Source organism: Mustela putorius, unplaced genomic scaffold, assembly GCF_011764305.1.
Source record: "Mustela putorius furo isolate JIRA1106 unplaced genomic scaffold, ASM1176430v1.1 tig00000929_pilon_pilon_pilon, whole genome shotgun sequence".
Lineage (NCBI taxonomy): Eukaryota > Metazoa > Chordata > Mammalia > Carnivora > Mustelidae > Mustela > Mustela putorius.
In genome coordinates, this window is record NW_025421520.1 from 4,876,261 (window position 1) to 4,891,621 (window position 15,361).

General features: G+C 40.4%; 1 protein-coding gene across 16 annotated transcripts in view; it reads left to right on the top strand.

Moving 5' to 3' along the window:
• Window positions 1-15,361, top strand: part of KMT2C (lysine methyltransferase 2C) — a 269,946-nt gene that overhangs the window by 185,585 nt on the left and 69,000 nt on the right. For all 16 annotated transcript variants that reach the window (XR_006608481.1, XM_045086329.1, XM_045086334.1 and 13 more), the window contains 7 exons: window positions 5,536-5,637; window positions 5,832-5,936; window positions 10,994-11,175; window positions 11,428-11,592; window positions 12,948-13,057; window positions 13,559-13,624; window positions 14,597-14,809. Coding sequence is in view for 15 of the 16 variants with exons in the window: in XM_045086329.1 (XP_044942264.1) it covers window positions 5,536-5,637; window positions 5,832-5,936; window positions 10,994-11,175; window positions 11,428-11,592; window positions 12,948-13,057; window positions 13,559-13,624; window positions 14,597-14,809 (943 nt within the window). In the remaining variant the exon portion in view is untranslated. The remainder of the gene's footprint in view (window positions 1-5,535; window positions 5,638-5,831; window positions 5,937-10,993; window positions 11,176-11,427; window positions 11,593-12,947; window positions 13,058-13,558; window positions 13,625-14,596; window positions 14,810-15,361) is intronic.

Here is a 15,361-nt window from a genome sequence, read left to right on the forward strand (position 1 = left end):
TAGTTTACAACATAAATGTCTTTTGCTTTATTTCTCAGATTTATCTCCCAAGTTTTCCATATTTTTTATGCTATTGTAAATGGCAGTGTTGTCTCAATTTCAGATTGTAGTTGTCTGTTGCTACTATCCAGGAATACTCATTTTTGTGTATTATATTCTACAGCCTTATTAAACTCTTGTATTACTTCTACTTGTTTATTTGTAGAACCCATTGAGTTTTCTACACTTACAACACTTATGGTCATGTTGTTTGCAAATAAAGTTTTATGTCTGTTTAATCTGGAGGTTTTCATTTCTATTCTTTATTGCACTTGCTATAATCTTCAGTACAGTGTTGGATAGAAGTGATAAGGTAACCTTGTCTTCTTTCCTGTCTTGAGGAGAGAAAACATTTATCTTTCATCATTGAGTATGGTGTTAGCTCTAGTTTTGTCTTATTTATTTATTTATTTATTTATTATTTTATTTTATTTTTTTAAAGATTTTATTTATTTATTTGACAGAGATCACAAGTAGGCAGAGGGGCAGACAGAGAGAGAGGAGGAAGCAGGCTCCTTGCTGAGCAGAGAGCCCGGTGCGGGGCTCAATCCCAGGACCCTGGGATCATGACCTGAGTTGAAGGCAGAGGCTTTAACCCACTGAGCCACCCAGGCACCCCTTTATTTATTTTTTTTAAAGATTTATTTATTTGAGTGAGCAAGAGGGAGAGTGTGTGTGCACAGGTGTGGGCAGAGGGGTGGAGGGAAATAGAGAAAGAGAATCTCAAGCAGACTCCCTGCTAAAGGCAGAGCCTAGCATGGGTGATCTCATGATCATGAGATCATGACCTGAGCCAAAATCAAGAGTCAGAGGCTTAACTGATTAAGTCACCCAGGTATCCCTAATCAGTTTGAGGAAGCTCCTTTCTATTCATAAGTTGCTGAGATGTTTTTTAATCAGGTGTAGCTGTTGGATTTTGTCAAATGCTTTTTCTGCATTTATGGCTTTTTTATTGATATGGTGACGTATATCGATTGACTTTTTTTGTATGCTAAAGCGGCCCGTGTTGTGATAAACTATACTTGGTCATGATGTTTTTTCTTTTTTGTATATTGTTGGGTTCAAATGGCTAAACATAAGAAGTTTATAGATATGTCTATAGTATAGACATAGAGGGTATTGGTTGGTCTCTAGTCTTATTTTCTTACAATTTCTTTGTTTTTGGTATTGGCAAAATGCTGGCTTCCTTGAGTAAATTAGGAAATAGAAATTTCTCTTCAGTTTTCTGGAAGAGTTGTGTGGTATTGGAAACATTCTGCCTTACAGTATTTCTATAGAATCATTAGTGAAGCCATTTTGGCCTGGAGTTTTCTTTGTGAAAAGATTTTTTTTAAAGTTTTTATTTTAATCACCCAGTGCTTACCATTGACAAGTGCATTCCTTAATCTTCATCACCCATTTCACCCATTCCCCCCCCCCCCGAACTATCAGTTTGTTTTCTGTAGTTAAGATCTGTTTCTTACTTTATCTCTCTTTTTCCCCCTTTGCTCATTTGTTTTATTTCTTATATTCCACGTATGTGTGAAACCATATGGGATTTATTTATGACTTACTTCACTTAGCATTATACTCTATAGCTCCATCCATGTCTTTGCAATGGCAAGATTTCATTCCTTTTTTATGCCTGAATACTATTCTATTGTGTGTGTGTGTGTGTGTGTGTGTGTATATATATATATATATATATATATATATATATATACCACATCTTTTTTATCTGTTCATCAGTCACTGGATACTTGGGCTGCTTCCATATCTTGGCTGTTGCAAATAGTGCTGCAGTAAACCTCGGGGTGCATGTATCCTTTTGAATTTGTATTCTTGTATTCTTTGGGTAAATACCCAGTAGTGTAATTGCTGGATTCTAGGGTAGTTCTGTTAGCTTTTTGTGGAATCTCCATACTGTTTTTCGTAGTGGCTGTACCAGTTCACTTTCCTACCAACAGTGCAAGGCAGTCCTTTTTCTCCATCCTCACCAGTACCTGTTGGTTGTTGTGTTTTTGACAGGTGTGAGGTGATCTCTCAGTGTAGTTTTGATTTGCATTTCCCTGATGGGAAGTGATGATGAGCATCTTTTTATGTACCTGTTGGCTCTCTGGATGTATTTGGAGAAATGTCTGTTCATATCCTCTGCCCATTTTTAAATTCGATTATTTGGTTTTTTGGTGTTGAGTTCTATCAGTTCTTTATTTATTTAGGATACTAATCCTTTATTGGCTATGTTATTTGTAAATACCTGCTCCCGTTCTGTAGGTTGCTTTTTAGTTTTGTTGATTGTTTCCTTTGCTGTGCAGAAGCTTTTTATTTTGATGTAGTCCCAATTGTTTGTTTTTTGCTTTTGTTTCCTTTGTCTCAGGGGACCTATCTAGAAAAATGTAGCTATGGCCGATGTCAGAGAATTACTTCCTATGTTCTTTTCTAGCATCTTTACGGTTTTAGGTATCACATTTAGATCCATTTTGAATTTATCTTTGTGTGGTATATGAAAGTGGTCCAGTTACATTCTTTTGCATGTTGCTATCTAGTTTTCCCAAAAATATATGTTGAAGACACTTTTTCCCTCTTCTTTGGAAGACTTTTTAACTGTATATTCAATTTCATTGGTATAGGGCTAGATTATTCATTCTCATATGAACTTGTCTTTCAAGGAGTTTATCCATTTCATGTAAGTTGACAAATCTGTTGGCCTATTATCCTTTTAATATCTGTAGAATATGTAGTGATGTCACCTTTCTCATTTCCAGTGTTGGTGATTTGTGTCTGCTCTCTCTTTCCTGATTGGTTTTGCTGCAGGTTTATCAATTGTACTGATCTTGAGCCGGCCTTTGCTTTTATTAATTTTTCTCTGTATTTTTTTCCTGTATTCCATTTTATTGATATCTAATGTGATCTTTATTGTTTTCTTCCTCTTACTTTGAGTTTAGTTTGCTCTTCTCTTTTTGTTTACTTATTATGTCCCTGCCTGGAAATCTACCACTTGTGAGGTTTAGGTTAGAGCTTTCTTTTCTTTTAGGCTTTTACCTGTGGTCTAGCCAAATAAAACTTCTGTCACCTTTAGGATAAATCAGATATATATATATATATATATATATATCATCTATATGTAGAGGCAATACTAGAACACTCTCTCAAAGATTGCCTTCTTTACCTTTGAGATAAATAGGTTTTATATATCTCGTAGTTTAAAGTTCATGAAAAAAAGTGTACAATGAAAACCGTGGGTCACTAAGCTATATGAGATTGTTTTCCTTCTTACATGTACAGTTGCTGTACAAAAACCATGATTTTTTTTATCACTTGTATTTTAAATATGCTCTTTGAATCTAGGGCATATTGCAGCTTTCTGTACAGACTTTGTTTCTGGTTTGTACTGGGAATACTATAGTCCATCCTTGTTTTTTATTTCAAATAAAAGTTTTCTCTCATTGAATTTGTCTTTGAAGATAATAAAATTTTATCATTTCTTTGAGCCTGTTCTCTAGGTATCATCCAGTTATAAAACCTGTTTTGTTTTCTGTGTTGCAGAAATGAATACTTCTTACTTCAGCATCCTTTTGTTAGCGGTATTTTAGCTGTTGCCACATTTTCATATTTTATAATGCTTTCAGTGTATCTTTAGTCCTTTAGGTGAATGACTGGTAACTTCACTTTTAGTAGACACTTAATTTTTACTAATGGAATGACATTTTATGAATCATCTTGTTTGATTTGCTAAAACTTTAAAATGCTAATTTTGAGATATACTTTTTTTTTTTTAAGAGCGAGGGAGAGAGACACAGAAGGAGGGGCAGAGGGAGAGAGAGAATCTTAAGCAGGTTTCACGCCCCATGTGGAGACCAGTGCTGGGCTCAGTCTCAGAACCCTGAGATCATGACCTGAGCTGAAATCAAGAGTCAGATTCTTAACCTCCTGAGCTACCTGTACACCCCAAGATGAACATTTTAAAATATATTTCCTCAAAAAAAAATTACAGTATACTGTTAGATCAGAGTTACTTGTACCGCTGCTTCCTCTTGAGTCTTGATTTTCTTTCTTTTACCAGTTTGATGCCTCTCAATATTAGGTTGATCCATATGAATTTGCCAACCTTCAACCATTTTTGACCTGGAAAAACAGCAATTTCTTCTGAGTCAACCTATTACATGTGCCAGTAAACTACATATAATTGCTTTGTATGTTTTTGTACCATAGTGTTCTACCTCACAGGATTATGCAGCTTATTTTTCTACTCAGTTAAGTGGCTTGTTGATTTTTTTTTTTTAATAGAAATCAAAACAGATTCTTACCACTGTTTCTTAAATGCTGTTTAATTTTCCAGTTTGGATTTTCTGTGGCTTTAGTAATTCCCTAGTGATGACTATTTTGGTTGCTTACTGTTTTCCCTTGTAGTCTTTAGACTTATGACTATCAATTGCTTTTATGGTTGAGTCTATGATAAAAGAGTGGTACTGTCCATTAAAACTGTTCTTAAACTTCTTTGCAATGAAAAATATTACTCGTGTAATTTATTCTTTCTTAGTTATTCTTTCAGTCATTCCTCAAGAACAACAATACTATTACTTTCTACTTTGGACTTAACCTATTCTGTTTTGGTGTGTCGCTCCAGCTAGACTGTAAGGGAGGAGGACTGCATTTTTAAATATCGGCGTTGGTCCCCCCGTTCTCTGTTTTAGTCACTAATGTAGAGCTTTTTCATTATAAGCATTCTGGAAATCATCATTAACAAGCCAGTGGGTACTTAGTTGATTTGGTGAAATTTAACCACGTCCAGAAATGAATATCTGTGGTTGGTAATGTTTTGGCAAAGACTGAAATTTTGATAAGTTATTCAAAATAATATTTTAAAGCAGTGCTGTCCAGCAGAAATATATGTATATAACATACACGATCTAAAACTTCGTAGTAGCTACATTAAAAAAGAAAAGAGGAACAGATGTCGTTTAACTTCAATGTATACCTTTTGACCCAACATATCCAAAAGTTTACTGTTTCAACATGTAATATATAAAATGTGTGAAATTGTTTATGAGCTATGTTTATGTTCTTTTTTGTTTGATACTGAAGTCTTTGAAGACTGGTAGGTATTTTTACTTACAGCACCTCTCAGATTTGACTAGCCAGATTGCAGGTTTTAGAGTCACTAAAACAGAGTGATACAATTTATATGTAGGTATATGTACGTATTGATATAGAGGCATATACTCACAGAAATATAGTACAGTTTCTTCCGTTTGTTCATTAAAATTTCTGGCTATGATTGTTTATATTTTCTCCCTGCTCCTGATCCATGGGACTTGTAATGCCAAAGAGCAAATTAAGTATCCAAAATGTCAGGACTTACGCCTTTATGGTATTATCTTGGCAATAGTGATCTAATTTGGGATTATTACTCTGGGCCTTGGCAGAAGTTGTATTTCGAATATGAGTCCTCCGCGATTCTCAAGTGTACTGCACATGGAAGGTGTGACTGTGCCCTCTGTGTTTTGCTGCTTGCAGGTGTCTGCTGCAGATGTCCCCTCCAATAAGGACGAAGAAGAGAACTCCATGCACAACACAGTGGTGCTGTTTTCCAGTAGCGACAAGTTCACCTTGCACCAGGTCTGAGCTCAGTTACGGCCTCCCGCTCTCGCGCCCCTCTTTCCCCCTCCGCTGTAGCCCGTGTGCGCTGACGTCACTTCCTGTTTAGCTTTAGAGCCATATTAGCGAAGAAGGTAATTTAAAAAAATAAAACTAGTGCATTGTTAGCTGAGTCTCCAGCCTAAATTATTATGTTCATGTCTTTTTGATTTCAGGATATGTGTGTAGTTTGTGGCAGTTTTGGCCAAGGAGCAGAGGGAAGATTACTTGCCTGTTCTCAGTGTGGCCAGTGTTACCATCCATACTGTGTCAGTATTAAGGTAAATACTCTTGAATTTCAGTCAGTTAAAAATGTGTTGAAATTTGATACGAGTGGTGTCATGCTGTTTACATTTCTTACAGTTAGTTTTTGTTGAGATCATTAGACATACGTGACAGTATTTAATATTTAAATATTGCCTTTCGAGTGTTACATGAAAAAGGTAACTCCTCTACAAATCTGTGGTCTTAAATTGTAGTGGTTATCCTGCTGTCTCGAAAAACCAAAAATAAAAATGCATGTCTTTAAAAGATACTTTATACACTTATTTGCTAAGGCATGAAGTTTAGTTGATCCATTTGTCTACTGATAATAAAAAGTTGACACCAACCACAGAACTTAGTAGAAATCCCTTCACTCACCTGGTCTCTTCTCCATGTTCCTTCTTCTCAACCCTCCCTTGTATATGAAAGGACATTTTCTGTTAGGCTTCTTGGATCAGTGGGTTGGTATTTTTAAATCAGTTTTGGAGCAATTTTGGCCATTTCTTCCTGTTTCTTTTCTGTTCCCCACAGCCTGCTTCTGAAATCTTAGTTGTATGTGTACAGAATTATCTGATACTGTCCCAGATCACTCTCACTTTGTCAATTTTTCTGCAGTTGCTTTTCTGTCTGTACTTTGGTTTGTATAGTTTCAATGACATTCCCCAAACTCACTTTAAAAAAAAAAAAGAAAAAAAATTTATTTATTTGGGAGAGAGCGTGAGACCATGAGCAGTAAGGGCAGAGGGAGAGAGAGCTCAAGCTGACTGTGGCTGACTGTGGAGCCTGATACTGGGCTCCATATTAAGACCCTGGGATCATGATCTGAGCCGAAACCAATAGTCAGACGCTCAACCAGCTTGTACCACCCAGGCGCCCCTTCCCAAACTCACTTTTGTCATGCGGGGTCTAATCTATTTTTAAATCCATCTGGATATTTCACTGAGATGATTGTATTTTTTTAATCACAGTTTTATTTTACAAAAGTTTGTTATCTTGCAGTTTAGAATTTTTTTCTTGAGTTTCTTTCCTTTCAAGTCCTTGTTGTGTGTTTGTTATTGTTAGTTCTACCATGCCTAACATTTCTCATTGTTTGTATTAGCTTATTATTACTAGTATTAGCTTATTGCCCCTTACGAGGATCTATACATTTTTTTAATTTAGTAATCTTTGATTGAATGTGGCAGTTGTAAATTTTGGCATTATGTCGCGGAGAGTTTGGATTTTGTTCCTTTAGAAAGTATGGAGTGGCGGGCAGTTCTGAAGACATTCGAGCCATTTGAAGCTTCTCGAGGCTTTCAGGGGCAGGTCTAGAGAACCTTCACTTTGAGGTGCTGTTTTCAGAATTTTTGGTCTTGGAACCATTAACAGTCTAAAGTTACTAAGGATCCCATAGAGTTTCTGTTTATGAGAATAATCATTATTGACCACCCTTATAGAAATTAACTGGGAATATTTTGAAACATAAATATATAAGCATGTTTGTTAGGATATCATTTAATGATGGTTTATATTTTATATATCATGTAGCCTCTGCAAAACATCACTGTAAGTGGATTAAAGTGAAAAAGGCAAATAACATCTTAGCATCATTTTAAAAATAGTTTTGTCCTCACCCACTAGGGTTTCCTAGACCACACCGTAGTGATGGCTTTTCTAGCTCGAGTGTAATCTGAGACATGAAGTGTGGCCTTCACGACATCTCTACTGAATTCTCCCCGTATCCTTCCCCCCACGAGCTCCCCATGAGCCCCTCACTAGTGTCTTTTTACTTTGACTGTTTGAGATTCAAATGTCTTCAGCGTTGTGTGAGCTGTGACAGTTGTTCAGCTTAGAAATGCCCAGTAGCTGGTCTTTGTCCTGGTCTTTGTCGTGTCCTTCTTTGGCCTCCCGTATGTGCAGCTTGATGTTCAGCCAACGCCGTGAGGGAAATTCTGCGTGGACGTCTAGAGCTCTTTCTCTCCGCTGCTCCTTCCTTTCCAGGACTCTGTCCTGCCAGTTGCAACTGCCTCCGCCTCCCAGAACTCCGTCATGTGCCCAAACTCAGTGAGGCCATTGTGCTCTGCTGGAGTTCTCCGTCCCTGGGCAGCTGTCCAGAAACAGTCTACAGCAGAATATTGTAGGGCTCACCTCACTTGTTCTCTCTTCAGAAACCACAGTCCTGTACTGCCTTTTGTTCGGTATCTGAAGCAAGTGATTAATGCATTTTGCCCCATTTGCTGGTATTTTCTGGTGGGACAGAGGTCTCATGCCAGGTACTCCGTCGTAGTTGAAGCAGATACTCTCACAGACTATTAAACACATCCATCAGAACTTACGAATGAAACCCTGGGTAATTCCTTTCAGTTCAGTGGGAGGAAAAAGAACGTTGTTGGTCGAGCTCTGCAAACTCTGCTGGGAGCTGGGGGGGGGCTTTCCATGAGGGGAGGCTGTCCAGATGGCGCGGAGCTGCAGGGAGCTCAGGCTTGGGAGGGAGGTGGTCGGACAGACTGACGGGAGCGGTTCGAATGGTTGTGGGCATAGTAACCAGACTGACGTGCCTGGGAGAGTGAGTATCGCTGAGTAACCCGAGAATGTGGCTGTAAAAGGCCACAGGGTAGGTGTCTGTAAAGTAGGAAAACTTAGTAGGAATGAAGACACATGATAGCTAGGCTCTGTCTCCCGCTCTGTCTTCATCTGACTGATCCTCTGAGTTGGAGATGGTCAGTCGTGTCCCTCAGGCCAAATCTTTATAAACGAAATTTTATTGAAACACAGCCATATTCTTTGTTGACATATGTCTTCTGTGGGCTCCACGCTGTTGTGGCACAGCTGTGTCATTCACAGACCACGTGCCCCACGAAGTTCAGAGTATTTACTCTCTGGCCCTTTCTAAAAGAAGTTTGCCAGTGACTGCTGTAAGCCACCCTGCTCCTCCTGTCCTAATCTCTGTCCTCCGTTTGGGTAAATAATACATAATTTGATAATCTGTGAGTAATTTAAAAGCATCAGTAGGCCAATCAGACTAATAAATCTACATACTTAGAATCAAACAGCTTTCAGAGCCTTGCAGTGATTGGCTGTCGGCTGTCCTGCTCGGCCTCCGCGCTTCCTGCCTGTTGCCCAGGCGGCCCTTCGGACCCTTGCAGGGCCTTCTAGGAGTTGCCTTGAAGTTCTGAGTAACATGCTCTTGCTTCTGCTGTTTCTTTGTTTGATTTTGTTGACTTTTTGCTATGAATAAATAAATGCCAATTGAGGTCTTAAAATAGACCTCTCCTCCCAATGTAGTTCTACACATCGAGTCAGCGGACAGTGTTGGTTATGACTCAGTAGGTGTTCACAGGAGACCTAAGTGGTTTGCTGTGGCTTTTTCTTGGAATTTCTAATAGCAAAAATAATACAGTGATTCATGAATCTTCACTAGTTGTTGTTGTTTGCTTATGCATACTGCAGAAACATGATTCTGTCAAATTATTTTGGCAAAAGTAACATTTCCTGGAAGAAGTCCCGCCCACTCCTGACACTCCCACTTCTTTCTCCACGTCTGTGCTGCTGCTCCGGGGCTGCTGCTCATTCGTCAGCTCCCCTGGGCTGCGGCCCTTTGTTGGGGTCATTGTTTCCCACATGGCGCGCCTTCCTGGTTCTTGTGGCGGCCCTTGTTTTGTTCCTCACATCTTTGACTTCATTCAAAGAGGTATTTGGGAGATGAAGTTTGAGTCCTTATATTCCTAAAAGGTAGTCTCCTTCCACACTTAGTTGTTTGTTTGCTTGGTTAAGATTTGTATCTTGAAAAGTATATTCCTGTAGAATTGAAAACTGTTACTCTGTTTTAGTGTTCATAGTTGGAAAGTTTGATGCCATTTTGATAGTTGTTTTTTACTTATTTAGCTCTTTTACCTTCCTCTGAGATAGCTTTTAGACTTTCGTACTCTCCATGATCTGAATTTTTATTCTGTATTTTGTTTGCTCTTTCAGTAACATACCTACTTGGTGGTCCTGTCTTACAGATTCTGTTTTTTTGAGAGTTTTCCTTTGGATCCAAGTTCATAATTGTACATGGAGTGGCTACTTTGAGGAGTGTGTCAGAAGTATAGAGATTATTGGGGCGCTGGGGTGGCTCAGTCATTAAGCATCTGCCTTCGCTCAGGTCATGATCCCAGGGTTCTGGGATCGAGCCCGACATTGGGCTCTCTGCTCGGCAGGAAGCCTGCTTCTCCCTCTCTCATTCCCACTGCTTGTGTTCCCTCTCTCCCTGTGTCTCTGTCAGATAAATAAATGAAATCTTAAAGAAAAAAACTACAGGGCGCCTGGGTGGCTCAGTGGGTTAAGCCGCTGCCTTCGGCTCAAGTCATGATCCCAGGGTCCTGGGATCGAGCCCCACATCGGGCTCTCTGCTCAGCAGGGAGCCTGCTTCCCTCTCTCTCTCTCTGCCTGCCTCTCCATCTACTTGTGATTTCTCTCTGTCAAATAAATAAATAAAATCTTTAAAAAGAAAAAAAAGTACAGAGATTCTCAAACTTTCCTGCTAACTTAGACCTTGTGACAGAGGAGACTAAACAGAGTGGTGATGCGCGTCGGAAGTCCCACTGTCATGGCCTGAAAGCCTCCAAGGTCATGAAATGTCCTTGGGAATTTATGATTTACTCTAAATTTTTTAGATTTTTAAATACTGACTTTAATATATAGATCCTTGTGCAATGTATACAAGTTTTAGAAGTATGAATTCATGAAACATCACAGCTGGAAACTAGGCCAATACATTTTCAAAACTTGTATTAACAGGGAAGGGGAAGTATACTTGATTTCTTCAAAATCTAGTCGCTGCCTCTGTAAGTGGACATAAAGTCTGAGGACGAGGTGGTTAGGCATTCGAGTATGTTCTGCTTTCTGTTACTCTGTCCCATCGGGGCCCTTGTGAAAGTACATGTTCCCACACCTGGGTTGGGCCACTGCTGGTGCTCAGTACGTGTTACTTGATTGGCTCTTCCCTGCTTCCTGAGACATCAGCGCTGCATCCTCATGTGTATGACGTATGTGACCATGCCGAATGAGGATCGGTTAGTGTGTCAATCACTTGCATCGGTGGTTTCTTTTACAGATCACTAAAGTCGTTCTTAGCAAAGGTTGGAGGTGCCTGGAGTGCACCGTGTGTGAGGCCTGTGGGAAGGCGAGTGACCCCGGAAGACTCCTGCTCTGTGATGACTGTGACATAAGCTACCACACCTACTGCCTCGCCCCTCCTCTGCAGACCGTGCCCAAGGGGGGCTGGAAGTGCAAATGGTACTGCGGGACTTGCCTCCCCTCCTTGGCCTCGCAAGTGCACCGCGCTCCCCCCGTTCTTAAAAATTCGCTGCGCCCGCTTCATTGCCTGACAACATGTCGAGTATGGTAGAGGCCATGCCGCCTCTCAGAAAAATGTTCTGATTTGCTTTCATTGATTCCCCCTATTCTGTTCTAGTGTGTCTTCTTGATTATAGTAACTAAATAAGTACGTAAATAAAATGAGACTTGTTGGGGGGTGTTGGGTTTCAGGTGTGTTTGGTGCAGGCACTGTGGAGCGACATCTGCGGGTCCGCGATGCGAGTGGCAGAACAACTACACACAGTGTGCTCCCTGTGCAAGCCTGGCTTCCTGCCCCGTCTGCTGCCGGAACTACCGAGAAGAAGACCTGATTCTGCAGTGCAGACAGTGTGATAGGTATTGTGCTACTTCTTAAATTCCTGTTTCTCTTGCAAGTGTTTCTCTTTTAAATATAGCAAAAGGAAATTGGAAAATAACATTCTCTGTCTTAAATTTAAGAAGCAAGACTTTTTGCTTTCTAGATTTTCTGTTGGCTAGAAACTTAGACAAGTTTCCTGTTTTGTACTTGCAGTTTCAGACAAAGATTTTTGACTTGAGGCTTTTAAGGGTTTTATGAATTCTTGAAATTAGGTACAGAATTATTGCTTGCATGTATGCATTTTTCTGTGAAGGGTTTTTTGGTTTTTTTTTTTTTTTAAAGATTTTATTTATTTATTTATCAGAGAGAGAGAGCGCACAAGTAGGCAGAGAGGCAGGCAGAGAGAGAGGGTTCGGAAGCAGACTCCCTGCTGAGCAAGAAGCCCGATGCAGGACTCGATCCCAGGACCCTGAGATCATGAACCGAGCTGAAGGCAGCGGCTTAACCCACTGAGCCACTCAGGCGTCCCCATGGAGAGTTTTTGAATCTTTTATTAGATTCTACAAATGGTCTCACACATTTTATTTTCCTTAAGCTAGTTTTTCTTACAGCTGTGGATACTAACTGCCCAGGTGCGGGGTATGAGCTCCAATCTTTTTTTTTTTTTTTTTTTTTTTTTTTAAATTTTATTTATTTATTTATTTGCTAGCCAGAGGTCACACTTAGGCAGAGAGAGAGGGAAGCAGGCTCCCTGCCAAGCAAAGAGCCCGATGTGGGGCTCGATCCCAGGACCCTGAGATCATGACCTGAACCAAAGGCAGAGGCTTTAACCCACTGAGCCACCCAGGCGCCCCATCGGTGATATAATCTTGTGCTGTGTTCATAGTCAGCACTATATGCGTAGTATTAGCTGTAATGTTATTTTGCCAGTAATACAGGGTTCTCAGGACTCTGACTAGCGATTCTTTGTTCAAAGGCAAGGTAATTCCTTTTTCCCCGTGAGCATTCAGCCTCAAACACATGAGCTCCGTCTACTCCACAGTGGGTGCCCGCCACACGGAGCCCAGACACGCTAGCCCATTTGCCGACGACTTCGTGCTTTCCCAGAATTCCTTCGTGCTCGCCCTCACGAGCTTCTGCTTCTCTGATGCACTCACTGTGTGATCTGAGGGCACTTAACCCGCCCTCCATGTGCTTTTGCTTCCTTACCAGTACTTGATCACTCTCCTTTTCTGTGGCTTATTCTCAGCTCTGAAAGTTTTTGCGGGTCGGAAGCTGTGGTCAGGAGAAGGGGCAACATAGGAGGAACATCTGAGCCTTAGGGTCTCTCGGTGTGGCAGCTGCCAACTCCTGCTGCAGTTCTGTTTTAATGTGCAAAATACGGTCTTTTTAGATGGATGCACGCAGTTTGTCAAAACTTAAGTACTGAAGAGGAAGTGGAAAATGTAGCCGACATTGGTTTTGACTGTAGCATGTGCAGACCCTATATGCCTACATCAAATGGTAAGGAAATACCGTGAACCGTGGGTCTGTGCTCCTGTAACTCCCTTGCGCTGTGCTGTCCATACCCAGGGAGTGGACTTGCCTCTCTTTTTCATTTTGTGAAACAGTTATCTCCACAAGTATTTTATGAAAAATAAGTTCTTTTAGTTGTAAATATTTTCCCCAACTTAATATATTAAAACAGTTGGCTTTCCTAAAGAAAATAAATTAAGCATGTGTTGTAGATACATAGTGATTTTCCCTTCGCGATCCGTCATCTTGTAGTTCCTAGGAATACGTAGAAATCGTGTGCTGCTGCTCACCTGGGCCTCCGTGGGGTGTGTGTCCTTCACTACGGCTCCCTGGTGTTGTTAAAGACAGTCTTGAACTCTATTTAGTGTTTTAAGTATTTACTTCAGTAAAATGGGTGCAGAAGTAGAATATTTAATTATGTATAAATCCTTCAGTGGTTCATTTTCTGAAAAAAATTACACAGTTTCTTTTTTTTCTTTTCCATTTCAGTGCCTTCCTCAGACTGCTGTGAATCCTCCCTCGTAGCACAGATTGTCACAAAAGTGAAAGAGCTAGGTAAAGCCTCTGGCCCTTTGCTTCACTGTCCCTTACCGAGAGCACGTGCACGCTGGTCACGGATACAGCCGACCTGCCGCATGTGCCACGAAACCCGCCTTTGTCGTACGAGTGTTCAGCCCAAGTTCCCTGATGTTGTCAATCGTTTCTGTGACTGACACGTGTCCTGGGCGTCTTACCCAGCTTTCACGTGACACGCTTCCTGTCAGTCTCAGCAACGTAGCAGTGAAATAACCACCCAGAGTAATCGTTGGCCCATACGTGCTTTGGTTTCATTGATGTATCACTGCGCTTAGTGACAAATTTAGCAGAAACTAAGGCCTGGTTATCGAACAGTGACTTTTTTTTCTTATGAGAATTAATTGAATTTCTTACTCTTTTTTTCGTAATGGATTAACGAGGGTGGTGACTAATAGGATTTTTTTTTAAACCGTTGTTCTTTTGTCTAATTCTGTTTGGTATCATTGGATACAAAAGCATTTGGATAGTGCAGAAATTTTAGTGGATTGCAGTTTTGTACATTGAAACATTTGCAGGATTTCTTCTTACTCACCACCTCTCCGTGTCACTGATTACACTGGTACTTGGCTCCCCACGTGGCCTTCAGTAGTATTCTTGTTCCTCTTACATAAATTGATTCTCACCTTTTAGTTTGAAAAGATAGTCTGGGAAAGGCTCATAGTCACGTAGCAGAAGCATTACCTTCAGCGTCAGTGCTTTCTTTCTAAATCCTCATGTTGACAGATGAGGAGAAAATGCCAGGCAGACCTTGTAACCTTTCTGCTTATGATCCCAGAAAGTCGACCACTCTTTCTTAGTTTCAGTTGAGCACCGTGAATTATTTGTGCATTTCACATATAATTGCTTTATAGTCACAGTCTCTTCACGAGGTATTTTGGAACAGCCCTCAACTTATCAGCGCAAGTTAAAGTGAGACTTTGAATGTATATGCTTGGGATATTGTAATTTTAGATCCACCCAAGACGTACACCCAGGATGGCGTGTGTTTGACTGAATCAGGGATGACTCAGTTACAGAGCCTCACAGTTACAGTTCCCCGAAGAAAACGGTCAAAACCAAAGCTGAAGTTGAAGATTATAAATCAGAACAGTGTGGCCGTCCTTCAGACCCCTCCAGACATCCAGTCAGAACATTCAAGGGATGGAGAAATGGATGATAGTCGAGGTAAGACTGACTTATTTTCCGTTCATTATGTTCACAAGAAGGAAATAAAATCATTTTTAGAATACACACGTTTTATCTCAGGGTAAAATCTACCGACTTAGGTAACCCTTGATATGACCTTGACCTCTCTACGTGAGTTATCTGCTTGGACTTTTCAGATTTTCGTCCTTTCACATGGTCTCTAGAACAGACTTATTTACATTATAGAAATCTCCAGGGACACCGTATCTTTGCAGTATGACCTTAGATAGGTAGGATGTGAGCAGCTTCAAAATCAGGAGTGTACCCCTAGATGGGGAAATTGAGAGGGCCGCATTCTAGTTTGCTAGGTGGCAGCATGAACCTCAGATGCTGTGAGCTCAAGTGCCGTGGCTCAGTTTAAGTGGAACATGGTCCCTCCGTTCTGCACGGAAAAACCATTATTAATGTTCAAGTGCACATTGATGTTCACAGATGTTCATCATAAACATACCTGTTTATAACTATTTTTTTGATCCCAGGAGACACCAAGGATTTTCTGGCTGAATCCTTGAGATGACAGAATAATTTTAG